The following is a 15,132-nucleotide window of genomic DNA, read 5'->3' as shown; positions in this document are numbered from 1 at the left end:
CACTGTCAAATGCAAAGGAGTCTGTACTTACGTCCCTCAACCCCGCAGATATTTTTTTCTGCTTTTATGGTTCTTATTGAACTGGAAGGGGAGAGCCACAGGCCAAAAAATGAGGCAAATGCAAAGGAAAACAAAGTCAGCCCAGGGTTGGGAGCCAAAGGAGAACATTTTTCAGAGAACATCAGGATTTTATTTTGGTATTTACACCTGTGATTTTTAAATAAGCAAAACAGATCTTCTTAGGAAGTAGAAAGTTATCCTAGATTATAGACCAGCTGGTGGTAGAAAAAACCCATAGGTGTCACCTAGGGATATGATCACAACAGGAAAAACGCAACTAACTCTTAGATAGGCAGTGACTAAAAATATGTCATGTAAAATGAGGATTAGTAGAAAGAACTTAGACATTGGAACCAATATTGGGAAAATGAGAGTCATTTAACATTGGGCAAGCTACTTAGCCTCACTGAGCCTCAGTTTCTTCATCTGTAAAATGGGAATAACAGTGATAAAAGTGACGAGATTGAGGAGATAAATGAAAAAGCTTGTTCAGGGCAGCTATGCAACATATGTTAGTTCCCTTTGTTTGTTCCTCTTCTCCACTGGGGTAGTCATTAGTGCCAGCCACCAAATTTTTCCCTTCTTTCCCAAGCACATGGTGCAACTGTACCTTCTTGCTCCCTTGAAAGTATTGCCAGGTGCTTTGCTTTGGCCAGTGATATCTGAACAACAGTAATGAGTCACTTCCCAGCTCAAGCTTTAAAATCAAGTACAAGATCTGCCATGCATCTTTTTTCTTTAGTGGCAACTGGCAATGTTCCACATAGTGACCAGCTTGGAGTCAGGAGTGAGCATGACATGGCAAAATGCACAAAGAACAGGTAGCATAAATAAGAAGCAAAAACCTTAGTTCTAGCCACTGTGAGTTTTGAGCTCTTTGTTACTGCGGCAGAACCTGCCTGATGGATTCATTCTCTTTTGAGTAAATGCGTTTGCCATCAACTCATTAATTCATGCCACAGATAAGTGTTGAACAAATGCCAAGCACTGTGTTAGATGCTGGGAAATGTAGGATACTGATTCTTGTCCTCAAGCAGCTCCAAGGAAGAAGGAAAGAAGAGGATCATTGTCAGGAGTCTTTTAGAAATATCCCTCCATTGATGCTGATATTGAATGAGAGTCAAGAATGAGAATTACTGCTTTTGTGCACATGGAACCCTTCCTCTTGCCCTGACTACCTGCAGATATTAGTAACAGAAAGCGTGGGATTGTAATGAAAGAAAGGAAGAAGGTTGTGTGTTGGGGAAAGAATGAAAAAAAGAGGTGGTTAAACTGACAAACTAAAAAGTGAGTATTTCATGTCGTGTCTTGGTTGCCCACAACTTCCTGGCTCAGCTATCTCTCTTCCACTTTACCCTGGTGAAAATTTACTATAGCTTTTATCCCTTAGACTGAAGATCAAGTAAAAAACAACATAAAATCGCTTTTTATAACTTTAGAGCCATTTACTTTTTTAAACTCCTCAATTTATTATGGAAAAGATATAAAAAGCCAAAAACAATAAATTTTTAAAGGTGAAATTGTAGGCATAGTGCCAGCTGGGGATGCCATTTTGGGTGGAAGCAAGGGGAACTCACCAATCCTATCATACACCATGCCATCTTATGTTTCTATGATTCTATCTAAATGATATGAGTGTTTAGTAAATTGTTAACTCATAGCCCTTTGGCTGTTTTCATTAAGGTTTTTCTCTGAGGTTTTTATCTTGTTCTTTTGTTTGGAACCCACTCCTCTGCTTCCTTATTCTCCCTGACCTTCTGTCTTGGTCTCTAGGCATTATATGAAACAGCCACCTCTTCCAGTCTTGAACGAGTGGCTTCATATAAGAGATGAACTTTATTTTTCAACCCTGTCCTAGCTCGTCCTTATCTCTCAAACCTTTGTGATTGTCCAAGCAGCCTATTTTATTTGTAACTGTAGTTCAAGGAGTGCTAAGACTTGTCAGTGTCCCAGAGTGGAGGATCTCAGCCCCTAGACACAGGCTAATTAGAAGCCAGACCCTCGGGTACCAGCTTTTAAAGTATGCAAATATATACAGTTGTATAGGACCACAAGGGTAAGCCCCAACAGCGCTAAATGACCTAGATGTATCCCTTGGCAGCCCTTGCAAAAATCGGGGCTCCGGACAAGTGTATGAGCCTCTATAGGAGATACCTGGGAGCTGTAGCGAGGCAGAGAGAGCACGCAGAAATGGTATGCTCCGATCTAGACCCTTACATGTATGCTAAATTCTGGCCAAAGCTCCAGAACAAGCAAATGGGCCTCTTCCACAGAAAGACTGACGCTGTGTTTCAGGCTGCTGTCTGTGCAGTGCCCTGGAGTTGGGGGGAGGGGGAGAACGGCGAGGGGCGAGGGCACACAGCCTGCCAAGAACTAGCTGTATGAGTGTTCCAGGCCTGTGGGACCCAGGAATACAAGCCCACCGCCACCCCCAGCCACCACACCAGGGAATCATGGGGGCCTCCCCTGGCGGCAGCAGCAAAGAACAGGGCACCACAGTAAAAACTGGGGCGCCAGCGGTGTGTCCATCTCCCCTCCAGAAGATACCGGGGCTGCGGAGCACAGCCCAGCAGGGGCATAAACATGGAGCCCACCGGCTAGACCCAGGCAGAGGGAGCGTGTAGACACGGCCCTCAACCAGGAAACAAAAAAGAAAGCAGGAAAAGTATAGAGTTAACAGACACAGGAACACAAAGATGATGGCGCTGGAGCCGCCATCACCCACGGGCAGTGGACCCACGACAGGAGAGCGAAAGAGGGCGCCTGCCAGGCTCCCACCCAGGACAGCATCCTGTGACCTGCCTTCAGCCCGGGTCATGGTCTCATTGGGATGGAGCCTGGCATCGGGCTCTCTGCTGAGCAGGGAGCCTGCTTCCCCCTCTCTCTCTGCCTGTCTCTCTGCCACAGGTGCCTTCCGACAGGAGTCCTGACCCTCAGGGCGAAGCTCCGGGATACGCAAGTGGGGGCGCCCCCACATGAAATCCCAGCACCCCTCAGCCAGGGTTTCTGTCCTGGGCCCTGGGGCGGCGGAGTCGGAACGAGCCCTTGAAGAGCTGCTTCTCAGGTCCTCACACCCTTGTGGGGCTCATGGGTGCCACCCCCATTGGTTTTCGAGGCTAAATGTTGGGGGTGGTGCTTTTCGCTCAGATACAGGTCTTTAAAGGAGGGGTGTCTTCATAGGGGGTTCAAACCCCCTGAACCCCTCAGGGAGCAGGTCTGAGTTTTGAGTTCCTTCCCCAAGGTGGGTCCTCCCACCCAGGGTGGGGTTCCCGGCCAGACTGTGTCCCAGCCTCTCGTACCCGACAAGCAGGACGATGTTTCCGGGTTTTGTTTTTGTTTCTGTTTGCTTTTTTTCAGAGGAAGTTGTTCCTCAGGTAGCTGTGGATTCCATGCGTTCACGGAGGAGGGGAGTTCAGGATCCTCTTAGGTCTCCATCTTGAACTGGAACCAGGATCTTTTCTCCCTTTGGCAATTTTATATTAAAGAGACCTTATTAGCAGAAGGATGATCCCGCGCTTTTTAAAATTCATTGCTGATTCTTGAAAGGCTCCCCTCCTGAATTACAAAAAAGAGCTCAAGATTCTTAACTGGTAATTACCAATGACTCCTATAAACTCTATGTTCAAAGAAATCACAGTTAATTAAAGGGTAAATACGATGCCAGCTAATGTTTGTACTTATGCAGGTATCTAAAAAATAAAAAGTTGGTTCTTTATAGTTATAGGAATATTCCTAAAAAAATATATTACAATTTTCTTCTCTTAAGCAGAAACTTGTGTAGAAGATCCAGCCCCTCCCCCACCCCACCCCATGTAGCCAGAGACATCCACTGCATCAGAGAATATTAGGATTGTTGGGCCAGGAAAATAAAGACAAAGGCAGAGTAAACATATAGCCTAATTGGTTACCCTGAAATCCATTTTGTATTTAGAAAAGGCAAAATAAATGCATGGCTGTTCTCTCTCTTTTTTTTTTAAGAGCTTCAAAACAATACATTCATTCCCTTTTGATCCTCAACAGTGACCAATCAACTGAGTTGCTTTAGAATTATTAGGAACTTACAGATATAATCATATTTGATATGTCTGAAATAATTGCAATTATTATGAATTTGGGTGTTCAAAATGACCCATCCTTGCCTGGTGGGAACCTATTTTAACTGATTCTTAGGTCCTTTTGACACAACCCTCGTAGTGGTTGGTAGCTACCTTGCTTTCTGTAAATATTTATCGATAAAATGTCTGGGATTTGCTTTAAAATGATGGCACAGGAATGGGGCACCTGGGTGGCTCAGTGGGGTAAGCCTCTACCTTCAGCCCAGGTCATGGTCTCATTGGGATGGAGCCTGGCATCGGGCTCTCTGCTGAGCAGGGAGCCTGCTTCCCCCTCTCTCTCTGCCTGTCTCTCTGCCTACTTGTGATCTCTCTCTGTCAAATAAATAAATAAAATCTTTAAAAAAATAAATAAATACAAATAAATAAAAAATAAAATGATGGCACAGGAAAAAGAGGTATAGATGAAACAAGATTGGCCATGGGTTGATAATTGCCCCTCTGGAGTTTCCTTACACTATTCTCTTATATTTGAATATGTCTGAAAATTCCAAAATAAAAAGTAAAGATTAAAAATGTTCAGCCATGGGGTGCCTGGGTGGCTCAGTGGGTTAAAGCCTCTGCCTTCGGCTCAGGTCATGATCCCAGAGTCCTGGGATTGAGCCCCACATCAGGCTCCCTGCTTAGCGGGGAGCCTGCTTCCTCCTCTCTCTCTGCCTGCCTCTTTGCCTACTTGTGATCTCTGTCAAATAAATAAATAAAATCTTTTAAAAAAAATGTTCAGCCTGTGACTTCCAAAATAGCACCTAAATCCTTAATAAGACAGTAGTCTTAAATGCCTGGTTTTGATGGGAGAAAAGGGGATTTGTCCCTTTCCAAGGCTTCTCTTGACTTATCAAGAAAAAGTATTAGAAATCTGAGTATAGAGTTTTCCTCAAAATCAGAGGTAGTGAGCTTTCTGGATATGAATGAGGACATTCCCCCAACCCCAGGAAGACATGAAACCCTCTCTAAGATAGAAAACAGGAGGGTGGAGGGTGAAGAGAGTAGAAAACAGGTAGCTGTAAGCCCCAAAGGTTTTCCTGGTGGGTACCTCTTGATAGTTTTGGTCTTGGTCACAGGGCTGGCTAAAAATGGCTTCTGAAGGTAACCTGTGTGTCTCATCTTCCACTCTTTAGGCCAGATTCTTGTCTCTAATCCCCCAAAAGACTGACTCAATTTCTCGTGGTCCAGGAAATCTTGCTTTCCAAACAGGGCAAGAAAGAGCACTGGGCTGGGAGTCCAGAAGCCAACATGTCAGCCCTGTGACTCAAAATGACACCACGTCTTAGATCTCAATTTCCTCACCCATTAAATGAAAGGTCAGCCTGCAAGACTCAAGATCTTTCCGTGTCCCTACCTTCCAAACCTGAGATTTCAAGACCCCTGGGCCTGAACACACAGCCCTGCAGGCCTTTATGCCTTTTCACAGAACGTCTCTTCCACCATTACACATCACACAGCCTCCTAAAGAAATATATGACTGCTGTCACTTTTTGCAGATAATTGGGAGAGGAGGGGCCCAGCATAGCTAAACCCCAAAGTTGGCAGCACTTTCAGGCTTTGGGAATCAGGCGCGTCACCGACCTGTACGATTTCTCCTCTCTGTCCTTGCTCGCCTGCAAATCCTGACCCCCGTCCCCACTGCGGAGAAATCTCCTAAGAGACGGCTGCCGGCGTAGCCTCTGCGCCCAGGAGGCGTGGAGCAGAGGGCGCGGGAGCTGAGCACGCTGTGGCCACGCTCCCCGCGCAGAGACGAGAGGGAGGGGCCGGCGGGGGCCGGGCAGCACCGGAGGCGGCGCGCGGGGCTGGCGGCGGCTCAGTCTCCTCCCGATCCCAGCCCCGGCCGGCCAGAGCGGCGGCGGGCGACAGCCGGAGCCGGAGACCGGGCCTCGGAGCAGGGAGGCGGAGGGCCAGAGAAAGCGGCGGACCCGAGTGGAGGGCCGCGCTCGGGCCCCGCCGCGTGCGCGTCCTCCTGGCGGATCCCGGTAAGTGCGGGCGGCCGAGTCCCCGCCAGCCTCCAGGCTTGGTGGCCGCAGCGGTCGTTGTCCCTGGATCCGGTGGCGCGCATCCCGCCGCTGCACCACAGCCTCACAGGTGGCTCCGCGGTGGACGTGGGTACCCCAGGCCCCGCAAGGAGTTAGCTAACTCTCTCCGCTCAGGGACGCGGTTTCGAGCCCCCAGCTTCTTCTACCCCGATCGCCCTGGCTTCCGGCTCCGAGGTGGGGGGCGCGGCGGGGCAGGGCCTGCCGTCGGAGTAGACTCGCCGGAGGAAAGCTCACCTTCCCCAAACCACCCATAAACAATTCGGGGAGATGCGGGCCAAGCGCCTTCCCAAGCTGCGTCTACGCTTGCTAGTGGGGCGTCTGTCCTTTAGTTTTATTTTCCTGTTAACCCACCAGGGAAAGTTTGGGACCACACAAAGCAAAGTTGGGGCGAGGCTCGGGGTGCACTTCTCCAGCAGGGGCAGCTCCCCTGGAGCGAAGCGGCGGGTTTGCAGGGGGAGCAGACTCGCTGGAGCTGACCCTGCGCCCTGGGAGTTGAGTCTGTCCCTGCCTGTAGCCCTGGCCAGGCATTGTGACAATCCCCGGAGCGCTGTGAGTCGCTTAATCTTTGGTGCTAAGCGTCGACATCTGCAGCCAGCCGAGAATCTCTCATGGGTAGCAGCATCTTAGCCTGGTTTGACTTGTGTTCTTGCTCTGCTCTGCAAACCTGAGCTCCAGCTAATCTCGGTGTTTAACTGGCGTGTGTTTAATTAGCTTATTTTACACCTGAGATGATCTCAGCGAGCCTCTAAAATGAAATCGTTAATGTAAAAAACAACAACAACCGTGTTTTTAAAGAAAAATTTAAATAGGAGCCCTCAGAATATCCGCTGTCGTGTCTAGATATCTAGTTTTACCCATCTCTGTGGGATAGAGAATGAAAACTGCATGAAATTCTAGCCTACTAGAAGAGTCGGTGTCGGGGCCCTTTTTGTCAGATGTTGTGGACAGAGGTGTTGCTGCAGCTTGCTTATTGTCTACGAAATACACATTGAGTTTCCAGAAATAACCTACTTGTTAGGAGTTATTTGATTTACTATGCTGTCTAATTTACATATGACTAAAGGTTGTTTTTAAAAATAAGCTTTAGCTGAAAACAATATCTGGATGTTTAGGGAAGACGGTCCATGTCACCAGAACATTCTTTTGTAAACTTAAATTTTTAAAGGACTATTTTCCTGCATCAGACATAGGAGAAGCTTTTCATGAAAAATAAGACGCTGAGATCTTTATGTGTATAGAAAAAGAGTGCTGACTCCTCCGGCATTCAGTGCTTTCAAATGACAGATTAAATCAGAAAATTGTGCCTTTAACTGGAATTATATAATTGGGTTGAAAGAAAACGCAATGAGTAATTATTGGTTGTCAAGTACTTAGATAGTTCTAAAAGAAGTGGTATCTTTTATCACTGGGCGGTTATTTGTTACATGATTAAAGGTGGGATAAACTGATAGGTTTTCATCTACAAGTTTTTTTTATATTTAACACACACTTCTACATAGTCTAATGGACATGGGGCTTACCAATATGTTTGAGTATATAAATACATGATTGCTATAAGTGCTTACTAGGTGCCACATCTTATTCTAAAGGTTTCCTCTTCAAAGCAGTCCTTGGTGGCAGATGCTGTAATTGTTCTTGTTTCTGGGATGGGGAAACAGAGGCACAGTGAAGGAACTAACTTACCCAAGGTCAAACCCAGGATGGGACTTTATCATACCCGCGAAGTTCTTTTTGTAGAAAAGACTTAGGATTTTGTCATTTACTTATCCTTGCTTTAATTTTTCTTTAAGCATAAATGTCGAAAATATTTCCCGTGAAGCATAAGAACCCCTGATTGTGGAAGGGCCCCACAAGCACTGTTGACTGTAAAGTGAAGAGAAGTATGAGAGAGCCATCTGGCTGAGTCTACCATCGGAAGACCACCACATCCAGCAGAAGACCCAGGATGGATCTGCACCAAAGCACTGCCATCCCTTTCCTGGAGAAATGGTGTTTGGAGAAGTCACTCTCTGGCTGCAGGAGACATTATAATGTCAGGAAAAAACTGAAGTTAATTCGAATCTTGGGCCTTCTCATGGGCCTAGTCGCCATTAGCACTGTCTCGTTTTCAATCAGTGCCTTTTCTGAGACGGAGACCCAGAGCACAGAAGAGGCTGTGGGGGCAAGTGGCTCTAGCGCCATACACGGCTACCATCAGAGAACTCTCTTAGATTTAAATGACAAGATCCTGGATTATACTCCACAGCCCCCTCTTTCTCAGGAAGACACATCTGAGAATGCTTCAGATCATGCCCAGGGAGACTACCCAAGAGACATCTTTTCCCTCGAGGAGCGAAGAAGAGGCGCCATCATTCTGCACGTCATTGGAATGATCTACATGTTCATAGCCTTAGCCATTGTCTGTGATGAGTTCTTTGTTCCCTCTTTGACTGTCATCACTGAGAAATTGGGCATATCTGATGATGTGGCCGGAGCCACCTTTATGGCCGCGGGGGGCTCTGCCCCTGAACTTTTCACATCTCTCATAGGGGTATTTATTGCTCACAGCAATGTTGGCATAGGCACAATCGTGGGCTCAGCGGTGTTCAATATCCTCTTTGTTATTGGCATGTGTGCTCTGTTTTCTAGAGAAATTTTAAACCTGACATGGTGGCCGCTCTTTCGGGATGTGTCCTTCTACATCGTTGACTTGATCATGCTGATCATATTTTTCCTGGATAATGTTATCATGTGGTGGGAAAGCTTGCTTCTCTTGACAGCTTACTTTGGCTATGTGGTTTTCATGAAATTCAACGTCCAAGTAGAAAGATGGGTGAAGCAAATGATAAACCGCAATAAAGTCGTCAAGGTGACAGCTCCAGAGGCCCAAGCGAAGGTTGGTGGTGGTAATTGTTTATTTAATGTTCTGAATGATTATGTATTTGAGATCTACCACTTTCTTAATGGGATGGGGTTTGGGGCTAACGTGGGTAGCAGATTGCTTTCTGCAATTCTGTGATAGCCAGACTGACAGGGCAGTGGGAAACATAATTTGGGGATATTCTGGTGGATGTCTCCTGAATTCCCAAGCTCCTGGCTTCCGAGTCAAGCATTGATAAATACGGGTTACATAAGTATCCCAGAGTGGACTCAACAGTTATTTGCATCTGGAAGTAGGCATAATGATTTTGTGAGCAATTTAATTTTCACAGGAGTGTGTGTGTGTGTGTGTGTAACTCAGCAAGTTGCAGGTATTTTTTTTTTTTTTAAGTAGGTATGTGACAATGATCAAGAACCATCTTTTTAAAGACGTTTAAGGAAGAAAGTTTGCTTGTGTCATCAGAGCTGTACCTTTAAGTGAGCAGCAGGGCCCAGAAGGACTGGTCATTGGAAATGGTCACAGCCATTTTTCTTAATCCACACAATGATCTTCAGACCGCTTGACCAGGAGCTGATGGAGATCCATGAGAGGGAGTCATTGCCAAGCCCTGCTGTCTGTCTCCATGGCTTGATGGCCCACTTTGCATGCCATGATAAATATGACCCAAAATAATTTTACAGTAGAATTTGAGGGAGTTTCATGATAAGAGTGGCCATCCTTCCACTTAGATGGTGAGCACATTGATATAGGGCTGAGAATGAATTGCTCTGCAAAAAGGTAAACCAATTTTTTTAAATAAACAACACCAAAAAATCTTGGGTTAAGTATATAATGAAGTTCTGATTTATATCCTAACATTGGAATGTTGTCTCTGAATGTGATTTTAAACAGAAAACCAAAATACATATGCAGATTTTTCATACGAGCATCTGGGGAAAATCTCATGTATGCAAAAAACAGATGTTGAGTGGAGGGTGAGATATTTTATCAAAAAAAAAAAAAGATACTAACTTAGCATAATTCCTTTATGTTCAGGTTGGATGACCACCCATCATGTTTGTGGCAACCATGACATGGAAGCAAAAAACAAACAAAAAACAAACAAAAAACCCCCCAAAAACCAAAATGCCAATAATACTATTTATTACGTGTAAAAGAAAAATGTTTTCTACTATATTTTTTCTGACATTTCACTCAGCATATGGTTGTTAGTTAGAAACTGTATTAAAAAAAAACCAAAAAGTTATTTAGCAGTAAACATGGCAAGTAAGCATTCAGAAGTTAGAACCGAATATATATCCTTGTGGGTATCATTGGACCCCTCTTCCTGCTCTAATTTTGTAGCCAAAAAGGATGATCCCTCAAGCCTGATTGCTAGTTTGAGTGGTTCACATTAATAATCTATGTGTTTATTTCAATTAGAGTACTTAATAATTGCCAAGGGAAGGGCATATTTGTTTAGAGTCAAGGAAACAATTTGTCGTCTTATAAATACACTGGGCACATCAAGGGTAAAAAGTCTTTTTGAGGGCTCAGTATATTTTTGTTTTGTTTCACAACAGTGGAACTTCACTAACTTAATCACAGATTCTGCTGAAGGTTATACTGACAACATTTGTGATAAAGGAATTTACAGAGCAATCCAAAGGTATATTTAGAACACGGGGATTTTATATTCTGATTTGAGGGGGAGCTGGTTCTGCACGTTTGGGAATAACTTTTTAAATACAGTTTACAGGCAATACTTAATCAATTATAAACCATTCATTAAAGGAGCTCTGGCAGGATATTTACCTATACAGTAGGTGACTGTCATGTCATTTTTGTACTTGAAAGCCAGCAGCTTAGGCTGACAATCCTTAGCAGTTGTTATGCAAATCCATAATTCAGTGCTATGCTTAATATTGTGCAGTTTTTAAATTTGGAAATTCTGGGTTTACCTAGTTTAAGAAGGGAGTAGATTGGATTCATGTCTATTTCTCTTGTTTTTTATTTTTCCCCCAAACTATGTTGACTGTAGTATTTACCTTATTAGCACTAAGTAGCTTTAATTTATTCCTTTTAATCGTTATTATTTCTTTTGGCATTCAATAACTACATTGAACTATAAATTATCATGAGAATAGAATTTTTTTTAAACATAGCTATGTCTTGTTTGGTGTTCCTCAAAAATGCTAGAATACGTTTCTTAGGGGGAACTGTGCATAATGATAGGAGATTTCCTTTAGGAAATTTCACCTTGCCAATTTCATTTTGAAGGGTCGTTGGAAAAAAAAATTTTTATTTCAGCTGTTAGTCTTTATCATATGCTTGATTTCAGAATCTCATGGAGGTTTTGCTGCCCAAACACTGAACATAAGCTGTCTCAAAGAGGGATGAGTCTTTGAGTGTGGCCATCTAGTTCTCTAATTTGTAGAGCTGATTTCTGAAGACATACCCCACCATCCTACAGAAGCCAGTGCTTCTGATATCATCAAACCATGCAGCTAAGAGACCCTAACCCAAATGCAGCCCTCAGTGAAGTCTTCATGGAGAGGAATGCGCTGTAGAAGAATTTAGGAAGCAAAATAGCATGTTTTTTGTGGTTGTCTTTGTACAACTATGGAGCATGGGAGTTTGGGAAACTAGAGGAAACATATTTTAGATGTTCTTATACATATCATCAGCGGTTCTTGCTAAAAAATCATCAGCTCTGCTGCGCTCTTGGCAGTGAACTGTTTTGGAAACTATTTGCTTCAGAGGCAAGTTGAAAATTCTAATTTGGTTCCATTATTGAGGATATATGTCATGGGGCAACTAGGAAACATGGAAAAATGTGAGCTGGCATATTTCTTCATAGTTATAGTAATAGTTTCTCATCTCATTTAATTTTTACACCCTGTGTGTGGTTTTTATTTGTTATTACTATTATTTCTTTTAGTGATAATAATATCCTTTTTGAAAAGTTGTGTGATGTTATGACAGGGTGAATAGATCTGGGACACTGACTCATGGTAAAAAAGGGTTTTGACCTCAGCCTGTAATCAGCCAGCTGATCTCAGAAGTTATATAAACTCTTTGAGCCCCGGTTCCCTAATTTGGACATGAAAGTAATAATGCCAAAAAAAAAAAAAAAAAGAAAGAAAGAAAAGAATAATGCCTACTTCATGGAGCTAGGAAAATTATTAAATGAAGAAATGAATGCTAAGCACCTAACATAGTCCTTGGCAAACGTGGGTTGTTCAATAAATGTTAGTTCTTTTCCTTTTATCATCTGTTCTTAAATGAAAAGTGAGTCAAAATAAATTATTTTTTTAAGATTTATTTATTTAGTTGAGACAGAGAGAACATGAATGTGAGTGGGGGGAGGGGCAGAGGAGAGAGAAAGAGAGAATCTCAAGCAGACTCCCCACTGAGCACGGAGCCTGCTGTGGGGCTCCATCCCACGACCCTGAGACCATGACCTAAGCTGAAAACAAGAGTCCGACGCTCAACCAACTGAGCCTCCCAGGCACCACTAACATACATTATTTTAAATTCAAGAATTTCACATTTTTAAAAAAACTGGAATTCATGCCAGTGAATCACTGAGTTAAGCAGGTCATTGTCTCCCTTTGGGGCAAAGACTGTTTGTCACGGTATGATATTTATAAGCCCTCGTTCACATAGAGTGGATACATGCAGGCCAGGTATTATCATAAACTCTAAGGAATCCTCCAAATGCATTTATTGTCCTGAAATTTTATTGTGTAGACTTTGGCTTGAAATAAATAAGCCGTGAACTGGGGTTGAGAGACACCAAAGCTGAGCAGAGATTTTTGTTTTAAGGGTATTCTTATTTGTACATGATTGGGCCTCTCTTCTAAAAACCTCTCCAAATTGGTCAGGAATAACTCTGAATCCTGCAGGATGTGAAGCCGCAGAATCTCAGGACATCCAGAGCATTTTACGGTGCTTCTGGTCCCTTGATCTGTTCCTGCGCTAGGCCGTCATTGGCCTAGAAAGCAGCTGTCCATGGTATTTAACTTCTTCTGAGATTTGGCATTATAATCTGACAGCAAGTCAGCCCAGTTCTGACGAAGGGGACAGTCTAAATAAAGGTGCTTAAAGCTGGATCGTGGAAGGGTAGGCTAGTTAGTAGTTTAGGTGTGCTTTGCTTTGTTCAGTTTGTATATTTCTGAAAAGTTGTTTGTACATAGAGTTTTTGTGGTTCAGATTGTTATTAATGTTCATGAGAAAAACAAAACTGGAATAATACTATAAATATTCCTCACAAAGTGAAGTTGTTCTTATAAGGTGCTAAACCACAAATAATCTTATCAATCCAAGTGTGTAGGTCCAAGGTTGCTTATGGCACGGAAGATTCTAGATATTCAACCTTTGTTTCCTTTCCTAATAAATGAGTTAGTAAAATTCATGTACAAACTTTAAGGAAGGTAAGGTAAGATCATCTTTATAATAAATAAATGGATAGTATTACTTAGTAGATTTGGAAATCTCTGTCCTTGTCACAAGAAAGAAAATTTAGGCATTAAAATTCTTACCTGAGGGCGTCTGGGTGGCTCAGTTAGTTAAGCAACTGCCTTGGGCTCAGGTCACGATCCCGGAGTCCTGGGATGGAGTCCCACATCAGGCTCCCAGCTCTGTGGGGAGTCTGCTTTTCCCTCTGACCTTCTCCCCTCTCATGCTCTCTCTCACTGTCTCTCTCTCAAATAAATAAAATCTTTTAAAAAAATCTTAACTGACTAGATGTCTGTGAATGTAGTATATTTATCGAGAAATACAGCATGGCACTCTTTCCCTTGCTTTCTTTCCTTCTACTTACATTAAAAGCAAACGCTTTGGTTACTGCATGTGATTCGGAGAGTGAACAGGCATTTCAACAGACCTAGAAAGCCCAGCAGATTTTAATACACAGAAGTCAGATTACATTTGGCTTTTCATCCTTGCTTCCCTGATTTCTCCAGTAAGAGAAGACCTAAACTTTGTGAATCCTGGCAATCTTGAGAGCAAGGATTTACCACCATTTCCCTTCCTTCCTCCCTTCCTGCTTTGTCCATCCCCTGCCCACCCCCCCATTCCTCTCTTCCCTTTTCTTTCCTTTTCTCTCTGTCTCTTTCTGGCAGAACCAGAACGTTTGTGTTTTAACTTTAATAAGGAATGGGATTGCTATGTTGAACTCTTCTTTGGCTGTTGGGGAGGCAAGTACATCTTCAGTGTAGATGGTTTCATTTTCTCATTCTTTTATTTTCAAACTTCTTTTGTTTTAAATAACTCCCTAGTAGGCAGAATATAGCTACATTTTGCTTAATTCAGTTTGACAATCATTATCTTTTAACTGGAAAGTTTCGTTTATTTACATTGATTGTCATTACTGTTACATTTGGATTCTTTCTATTATGCTACTTTTTATTTTCTATTCCTTCTGATCTTTCTGTTTCTTTCTAATCCGCCCCCCCCCCACCCTTTTTTCTGGAGAAGGAGGGGCATTGAATTATTTTCCTTAAATTTCTTTTTCCCTTTAATAGTGTGGGATTTATACACTCTATTTCTATTCTTTTAGTGTTGGCCTATAAATTTTAATATGTATAGTTAACATAGTATAGGTTAATTACACTCCTGCCAAATAACCCAAGGACCTTAGGACATTTTAACCCTATCACTTCTCCCCTGCTGTATATGATCCGAAGTCCATGATTTAAGTTCTGTCTTCATGTTTTATAACAGCTTTATTGATGTATAACTTCACTTTTTTAACCCTACAAACTAGACGTTGTCGTCATGCCATTGGTGATTTTAGACTTAACAATTTTCACCAGCTTTCCCCCTCCTCACTCTTTTCTCCATTTTGGACCTTTTTTCTTCTACTGACTTACATTTTTCATAAGTTCCTTTAGCAAAAATCTATTCCTAGTAGGTGCTCCTGTTTGTATTTACTTAGAGATGAATTTCACTTTCAATCCTGAAAGACAGTGTGGGTAGAAAATTACTTTCTCATTTGACTTGGAAAATTATATTCCACTGTCTCTGGCTTCCATTTTTGAGGTTGAAAAAAAAAGCTGCTCTCAGTGTAAATGTTGGTCCTTTGCAAGAA

General features: G+C 43.0%; 1 protein-coding gene across 1 annotated transcript in view; it reads left to right on the top strand.

Annotated features, from left to right (window-relative positions):
* The first annotated feature begins 5,936 nt into the window (after positions 1 to 5,936).
* The window catches only part of SLC24A2 (solute carrier family 24 member 2), a 239,438-nt gene continuing 230,242 nt past the window's right edge, over positions 5,937 to 15,132 (top strand). The window contains 2 exon segments of the mRNA XM_080819423.1: positions 5,937 to 6,139; positions 7,990 to 9,074. Coding sequence (XP_080675549.1) covers positions 8,145 to 9,074 — 930 coding nt within the window. The 5' untranslated portion in view covers positions 5,937 to 6,139; positions 7,990 to 8,144.

The sequence above is a fragment of the Martes martes genome (assembly GCF_963455335.1).
Source record: "Martes martes genome assembly, chromosome: 12".
NCBI classification, from domain to species: domain Eukaryota; kingdom Metazoa; phylum Chordata; class Mammalia; order Carnivora; family Mustelidae; genus Martes; species Martes martes.
Note: the sequence above shows the minus strand (reverse complement) of the source record. Positions and strands in the feature narration are given on the sequence as shown.